Source organism: Papaver somniferum, chromosome 6, assembly GCF_003573695.1.
Source record: "Papaver somniferum cultivar HN1 chromosome 6, ASM357369v1, whole genome shotgun sequence".
In the NCBI taxonomy this organism is placed as follows: domain Eukaryota; kingdom Viridiplantae; phylum Streptophyta; class Magnoliopsida; order Ranunculales; family Papaveraceae; genus Papaver; species Papaver somniferum.
This window is the reverse complement of record NC_039363.1, coordinates 93068643-93079782: the sequence shown is the minus strand read 5'-3', so window position 1 is coordinate 93079782 and position 11140 is coordinate 93068643. Positions and strand designations below refer to the sequence as shown.

At 36.5% G+C, this 11140-nt stretch overlaps 1 protein-coding gene across 10 annotated transcripts; it reads left to right on the top strand.

Annotated features, from left to right (window-relative positions):
• The first annotated feature begins 6168 nt into the window (after positions 1 to 6168).
• Positions 6169 to 10893, top strand: LOC113288432 (protein DETOXIFICATION 24-like). 10 transcript variants are annotated; one of them, XM_026537464.1, is made up of 12 exons: positions 6169 to 6569; positions 6918 to 7459; positions 7550 to 7636; positions 7744 to 7800; positions 7882 to 8120; positions 8222 to 8340; positions 8404 to 8490; positions 8660 to 9228; positions 9331 to 9382; positions 9509 to 9918; positions 10036 to 10175; positions 10677 to 10891. In XM_026537464.1, exons 1-8 carry the CDS (start codon positions 6273 to 6275, stop codon positions 8735 to 8737), a joined length of 1506 nt encoding a protein of 501 aa, XP_026393249.1. In that variant the 5' UTR covers positions 6169 to 6272; the 3' UTR covers positions 8738 to 9228; positions 9331 to 9382; positions 9509 to 9918; positions 10036 to 10175; positions 10677 to 10891. The 10 variants fall into 10 exon arrangements, with proteins under 10 accessions (XP_026393249.1, XP_026393253.1, XP_026393248.1 ...); XM_026537468.1 differs by lacking the exon at positions 10677 to 10891 and having other exon boundaries at positions 8660 to 8839; positions 9177 to 9228; positions 10036 to 10543; XM_026537463.1 differs by lacking the exon at positions 10677 to 10891 and having other exon boundaries at positions 8660 to 8947; positions 9177 to 9228; positions 10036 to 10543.
• The last annotated feature ends 247 nt before the right edge of the window (positions 10894 to 11140 follow it).

Sequence of the window (11140 nt, the reverse complement as noted above, 5' to 3'; positions counted from 1 at the left end):
ATTAAAGTAACATTTGACTTTCCCAATTAGGAAACTGACCTATTTTTTTGAAATATTTATTTATAGAAACTGGCCTATTAAAAAGTAACGGAGGGAGTATATGCGTACGCTTGTTCATGGGGTCTGAATATGTTTATGCGATTGTCAGTTGATTTTGAATTCTTTAATATAATAATATGCATAAGTTTATGTATGTGATTATCAATTGATCTGAATTCTATCATGCGCTTGTTTATGTGATCATTAATTGGTTTGAATTTTATTATATGATCCCTCCGTTCTTAAATAATAGGCTGGTTTCTATAAATAGATGTTCCATAAAAATAGGTTGGTTTCCTAATTGAGAAAGTCAAATGTTACTTTAGTTTTTTGCGGCCACTTTTCTCTTAACTTTTTTTGATGACAAGTGTCAAGTGGACCATTTCATTTTACTTCTTTTGCTGACAAGTGTCATGGGGACCATTTCACTTCACTTCTTTTATTGACAAGTTTCATGATGACCACTTTCAATGATTAGTTCTCTTAATTTCCTTAATTTTTTCTAAAAACAAAACAAACCTATTAATTAGGAACAGATGAAGTAATAATAATATATTCACATGATAAGTATAAATAAAATGTTTGGGTGTGAAGATCGATGATTCTAATTTGAGTTGTGCTTTCTGGGTCCCCCCCCCCCCCCCCCTCAAACTCGGTCTGTTCCAACCAGGCCCAACTCGAACCGTCTAATCAGGCCCAACTCGGTCCATTCCTGTGTTGTCTTGTCCTGTCCTGTCCAACTGCAGCTCGGTTCTGGGATATGCGCAGCCAAGACCGTTCCGGTTCTGTATATATATTACGGGAACCAAAGCCAGAGGTATGCAACTAAAACGTGGTTTTTTACATGACTTGCTAGGCCTATCTATCTGTTTTTAGAATATGCCTAGTTTTGTTTATTTTTGTCTTAAAATAAGTCAACATCATATAAACGGTCAATTTAAATTATTTTTACTGATCCCAATCATTAAGAATTTTGGTCTTAATGCTATTTGTTCTCTTGAATATGATATTGGTTATAGTTGAATGGTGTATTTTGTTTAATTGGTTGTACCAACTCAATTCCAATGTATTTATTTGGGGTTGAGCACCATTATTGTGTACTTGATATTTCCTTCCCAAATTCGAAATGTTCCGTGGGCTGCAATCCACTGGCTCGACTATTAAGAGTCGGTATTTTCAAAAGATACGTTGCAAATCAAATCACATGTATTCCAAATTTTTTGGAAGAACTCACAAAAGATGATTTGAGTCAGAAAAAATTTCCATTTCTCTACTTCATCCATGATACTGACGAACCAGTATATGTTGAAATATGAAAAAAAAAAAAGAACTATCTTTAGTAATCTACTCAACCTAAAGTAATTGGTTGACATGTGCAGTGAGATTCTCTTGGCCTATTGAGATAAAGAAATTTCTCAAATTAAGCTAAATGTAGAAAAATTGAAAATGGAAAGAACCCCGAAGTAATAAGGGTTAGACGTAATGACTCATATAAAGCATATGAAAAGGGACATATATATCATGAGACAAAGATGTATTTTTTACCAGTTGACTATCTTATTCAGTTGAATTAGATCCAATATCTGCACCTATGGAATGAAAACGCGAGACATAAATTCTCTAAAGCACTTGAGATATATTGAGTGAAACGTAATATATACTCAGTTTAAAGTACTTGAGTTGTATACAACTTTTATTACGTAATAAGGCCACACCACTTATTAAAACTCTCAAGACCCAAATGTCTAACTCATAGTTGTTTTTCTTCCACTAGCTTAAGGAATTTAAACTAGTTTTTGAACTATTTCCTTATAATGTGACTACGAGGATTGGATCATCGAGCACAACACTTCTCAAAATTTTGTTTTCAAGATAGAACAAAGACGTCACAAAATCTCTATATGTACCGAGAGATAATCACACCTTGTTTAAATTCCAAAGAAATCCATGCAAATGGATATCATGCGAATTCTGACTGTGATGATAATGTAACTGATTGCATCTTTTATAGTCACTAAAGTATTTGGAAGGAAGCATACTTTAGAGAGACTAATGAGTCAATTTAGTGAAATGTAAACCACTATATTATTAATTTGGATTATTGAATCCATATTGACTCCGACGATGAAATGTTGGAAATTGACTCATACAGATTTGACATAACCATAAAGGCACTTTGGTTGTGATATGATGTTTCGTTTTGAAAGGACTCATACGTACATCATTGCGTTTGAGTGGACGACACAACGGGAAAAAGATTGACCGAATGCGAAGTAACGGCATATCTCTCAATAAGTGTATTCTAAAGTACCAGAAGCACAACCCCCTCCTCCCTCCCATTATGCTTTTGGATAAGAAAGCATATCACTCATTTTACAAAGTCTTCAGTAAAACAGGATCGAGACCATCCTAACATGCAAATGGTAAAAAATCCATATTACAAAGATAACAAGGTGAAATATAGAAAAATATTCATGCAGAATGCAGACCATTAAAGTGACTTATGGCTTTGGTGAATGTTTTGACATTTTGGAGTAGTTATAGTTCCCAAGAAATTTGCGTTTAAAAACTCCTAGCACAATACAAAGTGCAAAGGCTCACCACCATTATTAATGCTAGAGAATTTACATCAAAAGGACTTGATGAATATTGCATGTTTAATAGGATCAATATAGAGCATTTTATACCCAATGGTCTCGCAGAGGCTACCATCAAAGGTTACAAATAGTGCCTAAGGAATAGGTTATGCGTACCAACCTATCTTTTATTGCTTTGGGGATATGCAATATTAGACGCATCTTACTTAATTCATTTTTAGAACCCAATATTAGTCAACCTTTTCTGCGTACCAGTTGATAACTGGATTTAAGCCTGACATTCGTGTTCTTACGCATTTTTGGTTGCATTATATATGTGCCATTACGACTCTACATCGTCCTATGATGGGTCTTCAAAACTGTTAAGTAGTTATGTTGGAAATGAGTTCCCAATAATTATCCGTATTTTAAAACTTTTGGCAGGATATCTCTTACCGCTAGATTTGCGGGTTATCACTTTAATGAGACAGTCTTCCTGTCGTTAGCGGGATATAAGAAAAAGTATTTTGTATGGGAACGACAGGAATTGTCGTGGTGTGTTCCCACTATGTCTCATATTGATTCTTGTACTCCACAAATGTAAATGTGAAGTGATAAAGAATATTCGATTTTCAGAATGTACACTGATGTTGCTAAAGTGATGAGATCACACATACCAGCTGCAAACCTACCTGCAAAGTTACAAATCCTCAATTCGGGATATACACCATTGTTGCAACTACACTAAGTGGAAGTGTGGTTAAGGTCGTGGCTCCATAAAGGAAGTTGGATAGACCACTTGGTTCGATCAATCCTCACCTCGAAAGGAAGTAGGTGAGTAAGGCAAAAATTATTTATATCATCAGAAATCATCTCATAAGATTATCTCTGAATATGTCCATGAATCAAACTGGAGGACGCTCCAAAGTTTAATGATTCCAGAGAACAATGACATCTCAAGTGGATTATGAGAATGCGCACGAGTCACTGGAAAGATCATGCGAGCATATTGATGATTAATTTCATATACATTTGCTTAAGGAAATAAAACAAGATGAGATCGAACCAAGCTCCATGTTGCTTAATTTCAACGAAGAGCGTATTTGTCCTATACAATCCAGGTAGAACTTGGTTCTTTGACAAATATATAGGTATTTGGTGTGGTAGTGCTAACCAATAAAGTGTAAAGCCTATTGGACATACATGGTCACAAAACATAATGAGAAGAAAGCAGTCTTAAACTATAAAGACTCGCCTTGTGGCGCGAGGTTTCTCACAAATCCCTGGAATTGTCCTCTTGTAATGAACGTTATATTGTTCCTCTACTTAGTTAGATTGGTAATTTCAAAAGGACTTGAAATGCAGCATATTTATGTGGTTATTATGTATCTCTGAAAGAATCAAGAGATAGAAGATATTTACAAAAGTGCATGATGGAATTTTGCTTCCCAAGTCGAATGACTCTAAACCACGGAGTGTGTTTGCAGTTACACTGGGACACTCACTTATTGATTTAAACAATCAGGCGGATGTGGTATACCCGTCTAAGTGACTATTTGATTGGAAAGGGATTAACAAGTAAGGTTTCATGCCATGCGTATTAAATAAGTTCCTGATTCAAAATTTTATCTATTTATGTGGACGGTATGGACATGATAAGTACTCTTAATGGAATAAGAGATCTTACAAGATATTTAAAATCTGAATTTGAGATGAAAATACTGGGATATCCCGATCTTATCTATGTTCTAAACAAGAAGACCGAGCTTGTGGTATATTATTCCACCAGTTTGCATATGTCCATTGTCAGGCAATTTAACAAAGACATGCATCCTGATAGCACTCCCATGATTAGTCGAGGTTCAAATGTAAGTAAGTGACCATTTCGTATAAAGGAAGATGGCGAAGATGTGTTGGGAGATGAAATTCCCATATCTAAGTACAATAGACGCATTTTTGTACTTAGTATAATAAGTACTCGATAAAATTTTGCATCATCAGGGAACTTGTTAGCTAGATATAGCTCAGCACCAACGCAACGTCTTTGGAATGGTACAATGAATGTAATCATGTACTTAAAAGTAACCGTTGACATGAGTTTGTTTTATCCCTCCAAAGATATAAAAAGGAATGCTAAAGGTACTGCAATCCAAAGGTTGTTGATTATGAAGGAACAATAAACTCTTCTCCAACTTAAGTAATCAGGGGGAGATATGGTAGACTATTTTCTAAGTCATTATCGATATTCAGTTTCGAAAAGTACGTGACAAAGGAACTGTCTGGAACAACTCTGAAAGTAATCAGGGAGAGATGCCGACATCAGGGAGGATCCAAGGATATGATGTCGACATATTTTACTTCGAAATTGAAGCTGTGTTGTACTCTTTTTTCCCTTCCATCGAGAATACTTTTTCCCAAAGGGTTTTGTTACTCGACAAGGGTTTTAGCGAGACAACACTAAAACATCAAGTATGTTGAACGTTGAAGACATAAAGATCGCGTTGATTTTACTGAAAATATCTGAATCAAAGAAATGAAACGCGATAGTCTGTTAAGCAACGTAACTTCCAGAATCAACAACATGGTCTTATAAACATTCAAGTCACCAAACTAAAGTGTGATAAACTTATTTTGACTGCATTAGACTAATGAAAATTGTCTGACATCAGGGGGACCATCTAATGGTGTGTTGAACTATTTTCCTTCACCGAGGTTGATTTTTCCCACAGGGTTTTGTTACTCGGAAAGGTTTTTAATGAGACAACATATTGAGTCCAGCTATGTTCTAAGTCTTCTTAGTATTGTACTCTTTTTCTTTAGTTCAGGTTTTGTTCCTCGGGTTTTGTTCCTGGCGAAGTTGTAACGAGGCAATTAACTTAGACTGGTCGGTCCTGAAGATCGTATTGCATGTGATGAACTACATGTAAAGTGCGAGATAACATGTGAAGTACTACATGTGAAGAGTTGTAACAAGGTTTTATCCCACTGGGTTTTTACTTTTAAAAGTTTTAATGAGGCGATTGATTTCGGCACAAGCCATCAAGGAGAGGACGTCATTTGAAGAAATACATTCAAAGCACTATATGTGAAGCACTATGTATAAAGTTTTGTTATTGAACCGCACAAGGAATAGTGTTAAAGGGCTTACAGCCCATGGATATGCGGTCCATCCAATTATCCCTTTATATGTAATAGAACTACTAATCTCTCTAATATGATGGTTCTTCTTCTTGTCTTTACGTCTCCTTACATCACCTATGATTCTCCTCAATCATAAAGTGGATTTTATGGAAAAAAAGGAGGAGGTGCATATGGCAAGGGGTCAGGTAGTGAATTTGTATAGGCTAGAATTTTCCGATTGAAAATACTTTAGCTTTAGGTTTGCTCGAGTAGTTTTTTTACTTTTTGGGTATGTTTGTTGTGGGCCTTTGGCCCTTTGGGCTTGTTTTTGTTAGAACTTTTATTTATTTTTTCTAAATAAAGTGTGGTTCTTATTTTTTATAAATAAAAAAAAAGAATTGATTTCAGATTTCCACTTTAAATGATTTTTCAATACTGCAAGTTTGAGAGTCAATGAACAAGTTACAAACTGAGATAGTATGTTATTGTTCATTCACTTGATCAGGTAGATGAAGAAGGTCAACTAATAAAGCATTCATGAAAAAGTTAGTAGAATCAATGGAAACTAACAATAGAGTTGAAAAAAATCTACTACTAACAAGGTCATCATCATCATCTTATGATGAGATTGAAAGTAATCAAAATTTGAGCAAAAGATTTTGGGTTGAATCACTGAAAGTATGGAAAATTGCATTTCCTACTACGGTTGCTAGAGTCACATCATTTGGTATTCTTGTTGTCACACAATCATTCATGGGTTATATTGGTGATATTGAACTTGCTGCTTATTCTTTGATGCAAATCTTTCTGCTTCGTTTTGCAAATGGAATCCTGGTAAGTAGCTTGTATTTCATATCTGTCCTCTTATATTTCTTATCTACTCTTAGACGTGCAATCTGATGTCGTGACTCATCTAGATTCTACTTCAGTTGACTTACATTGAAGTGATCCTGTAAAAGGCTCCCTAGGCGCTCGCCTAGGCGTTCTAGGCGCACAAGTCGCCCAAGGGGCTCCTAGACAATAAAACGCCTTAGGCGCCAATGCGTGAGCAACTTTTCTATTTTCTAATTTTTTTCTGGGCGCTAGGCGAAGGGCCTGGCGCCTTGCCTTGCCTAGCGCCTAAAACAACCCTGCAGGATTACTCCTATATATACATCCTTATTCGATGTCTTTGGCGTGTAGTTAGGAATGGCAAGCGCTCTTGAGACATTTTGTGGGCAAGCATTTGGAGCAAAACAATACCAAATGATGGGAATTTATTTGCAGCGGTCTTGGATAATTCTTCTGATCACTGTAATGCTTATAACTCCCATTTTCATCTTTTTGACTTCGATTTTGAGGTTACTTGGTGAAGGACAAGAGTTATCTATAGTGGCAGGGAATCTTTCACTATGGTGCATTCCGGTTCTCTATTACTTTGTTTTTGACTACACTTTGCAAATATATCTCCAAGCCCAACTCAAGAACATGATCGTGGGATGGTTGTCCGCAGCCGCATTTGTTTTGCATATAATCTTGTCGTGGGTATTTGTGATCAAGTTCAATTTGGGTGTACCTGGTGCAATGGGAGCTATGATTATTTCAACGTGGTCAATGGTAATCGGGTTATTCATTTATGTGTGCGGTGGTTGGTGCCCTGATACATGGACAGGTTTATCAATAAGCGCATTCTCTGAACTTCTTCCGGTTGTTCGGCTTTCACTCTCATCTGGTGTGATGCTCTGGTAGATGCTTTCTCATTCCTTGTTGATTAATTAGTGTTGCTTAGTTTACTTAGCGGTGCACATTCTCACCGATGTTCTTTTTGACTACAGTGTTGAGTTATGGTACAATGCGGTTCTTGTCTTAATGGCAGGATACCTTAGAAATGCAGAGATCTCAATTTCTGCCTTCTCCATTTGGTACAGTTTCTATGTCATCTTTCTTTCTACATTTCAACGACCACAGTACTAGTCTTATCTTTCCACTCCTCTTTACTAACGGGAGTTTGTACTGAAAATTTTCACAGCCTCAATATTTTGGGTTGGCAGTTTATGATAATCCTTGGTCCTGCAACAGCAGCATGGTATGTCAAGTTTGATGGTTTTTGTTTGTAGTTTTCGTGTAAGACATCTGTGTTTTTGAGTTATGGCTGATATTCATACAGTGTACGAGTGGCAAACGAACTTGGAGCTGGGAATGTGAAAGCAGCACAATTCTCCGTTAAAGTCATCATGACCATTTCCGTATCACTTGGATTGGTCTTTTGGACTTTGACTTTGATCTTTGGCAACTCCATCTCGTATTTGTTCTCGAGTAGCAATGAGATTGCAAAAGCAGTCTCAAGTCTCTCGGTTCTTCTATCTTTCTCAGTCTTACTCAGCAGCATCTATCCAGTAGTTACAGGCAAGAACTCAGTTAGAGATTTGAAACATAGATCTTGTCTTCTTAGCTTTTGATTGGCATTTACTAATCTATGTCTATTTTCTCTCTAAACCTGTTGGCAGGGGTGGCAATTGGTGCTGGTTGGCAAACACTGGTGGCTTATGTGAACATCACTTGCTACTATATTATTGGGATTCCTATTGGACTTCTGCTTGCATATGTCTTCCATTTCCTAGCTCAGGTAGGACACGGTACCTCTAATTGCAAAGGATTTTCGCCCTCTAACTTGGTTTTATTTTAACAGGGAATATGGATTGGAATGATATGTGGGGTTGCGATGCAAACGCTTGCTCTTATTTACTTCACCTGGAAAAGTGATTGGGGTGCTCAGGTAATGTTGCAAAAATGTTTAGCATAACAGCAAAAGTGAAAGTAACATGAAATCCACAAATGAAAGACGGTAGTAAAGGAACATGTTCTGCAACAACACTAACCGTTTTGCTATACTGTTTTATGACATGGTTTTCTTGATTGGGTTCTAAATTTGAAATATCTCTCAGGTGGAAGCTGCATCAGCCCGTCTAAAGAAGTTCTCGAGGGAACCTGAAGAGTCCTACGAAAACATAAATCACGCCTAACTGATTTATGTCAAGGACAGAATGTGTTTGACGCTTGATGAAGAGTACTTCCTGTTTAGTCATTGTTCGACGCTAAACTGGGCTTCGACCCACCCCTCAAAGGTCCATAATGTGAATTTCATTTGCAACCCAATGCGCAGCCTACCATCATGCCCACTGGCGACTCATTTTTTGCTTAACATATATACAGGCAGCCGATTGAAAACAACTGTGAGAACTATTGTCACATCCATTTTTCAAATTTTTTCCACTGTCAAATCCACCGTCCAAAAAGTTCACGGGCGCACCCATTTTTCCTGAACAAAATTCCTCAGAGACCCATATTTTCTAAAATTCTCTGTTTTTCTTTTTGAGAGGATAAGGAGGAATTGACAGGGGATTTCATTATTAAATCAGAACCGGATGATGCAAGATCTGTATTTTTTGTTGATTTTCGTAGGGTTTCTGAAGCACATCCACAGGGGATGAAGCTATTCGAGATGAGTTTCCAGGTTCGTTTTCTGTTTTTTTTGTTTTGTTTCATATGGTTCGATTTGATTTTCGTTTTTCTGATTTTTTTTTGTTCCATCTGGTTCGATTTGATTTTTCGTTAGGTTTGTTCATACTTGGCATATCGTGTCTTCGTATTCTTCTTAGCACTTTCAGGTAAATTTTCATTTTTTAATAGAAAAATTGAATTATAATAGATTCCTTGAAATTCAGCACCAACATTAAAATAGTTTCTTGATGGTGATCGTGAAGAATCGGTTGTGCTGTTGTTATTGATGGCAGTGGAGTGATCGAGAGCAATAAGACAGGGTAGTGTTGCCATTGATCGATGAGAGGTGCTGTGATGCTGTCTCGGTGATATGATGACGAGAAGCTGAGGGACTATTAAGTTGCGATGGTTTAGAGAGAAATCAGTGAGAAATGTTTGTTGCCAATGATTTAAAGAACGAGAAGAAAACAGGGAACTGTGGATGGAGTCGATCAGTCGAGCTTCTTGTTTCTGCTGATGGAGACGATGAAGATTGCTAATGGTGGAACTGTATATATAACTTTTTATGGTTGTTCGTTTGGCAGAGAAATACTTCACAGATTTTCAGTTGAAACTGGTCTCAAAGTTTTCGAATTTCACTAACGGAGTGCGTATTGCCGGATAGTCTTTGCAATTTTCAACTATGATTTCCAGTACGTAACTGGTATGTATAGTCTTTGCAACCTTTTTCTTTGGGTTCCAATTTTAGAAGCTTCTTTTTCTAAATTGGATGTTCTCTGTTCAAGAAAATGCTTATGAGGTACAATTTAAGCATCTGCAGGAGACCAAGTGTGTGCTATTACAGGTAAGAGCATATGAAAAGTTTCAAAATGATGGATGGACTTTAGTTGTCGAAGAAAATTGGCATTCGTCATGGGTTTGAGATCGGCCTGCCTTAGCTGGGAAAATATAACGACACAGGTTATCATGGCCATACCAATTTTGGCCTTTTTGTAGTCTACTAAGATTTGTCCATGACTATTGATTAAATTATAGATTTGTCTTAATAGCAGCTGCAGTACTATCACTTTCCAGGATGCAGTACCGTGTTAGTGTGTAGATGAGCAATCAGTTATTAGGCAATTGCGTTGAAACTTCCAGAAACTTTCTTGTATACAGTTCTCTAGTTTTGAGTGGCATAGCGTTTGTACTTTTTAGCTGTACTTACTGGAGGTTCTTCAACGTCATGATTATGAAGTTATTGTCCTTTTAATTGTTTCCTGAATTGGACAAAAAAAGCCGTAGATAGTGGTTCCAATAAAGTAAATATGATGTCTGGGTTTTTGGTATTCGTGTTACCGTTAGTATTCATACCTCAACGTGGATATGAAAAGATTCGCTAAATTTTATTTCTCTTATGTGATTTTCATGAATCTTTTAATGAAATGATATAAACCCGTGTATTTTCCAATTATTCATTAGGGTTTATCATTTGGTGTTGGCTATTGCATGAAGAACTTGATCGATCCACGTTAATCAATAATAAGGAGTGAATATGATATCATGCATCAAGGGTTCCTGCAGCAAATATGGAAAGGCATTGTTTGGATTTGGCTATAGTTAATTGTAATTTCATATAAGACTTATCATATTTTTTTTTGTGATCGAAGGATTCTTGTAAATTTATTTTCTTCAAATGGATTATGCAACTGTAAAAATGGTTGAATAATTTGTTATGCAATTACGAAAATGATTGCATAACCTGTTATGCATCTACAAAAGTTGTTGCATAACTTGTTATGCAGTCCAGAAAATGGTTGCACAACATGTTACGCATCAACTTTTTTATTAGTATCGAAACCAGCAAAAAAAAGACTGCATAACTTGTCATGCACCTACAATAATATTTGCATAATATACTATGCAGTCGTGAAAAGGGATGCATA

What these genes read in the sequence shown, in the direction of transcription:
- LOC113288432 (XM_026537469.1), top strand. Translation starts at nt 6,273, where the DNA reads ATGAAAAAGTTAGTAGAATCAATGGAAACTAACAATAGAGTTGAAAAA. An exon ending in TCATCTGGTGTGATGCTCTG is followed by an intron (nt 7,460 to 7,549) that starts GTAGATGCTTTC and finishes TTTTGACTACAG; the next exon opens with TGTTGAGTTATGGTACAATG. An exon ending in AAAGTGATTGGGGTGCTCAG is followed by an intron (nt 8,491 to 8,659) that starts GTAATGTTGCAA and finishes AATATCTCTCAG; the next exon opens with GTGGAAGCTGCATCAGCCCG.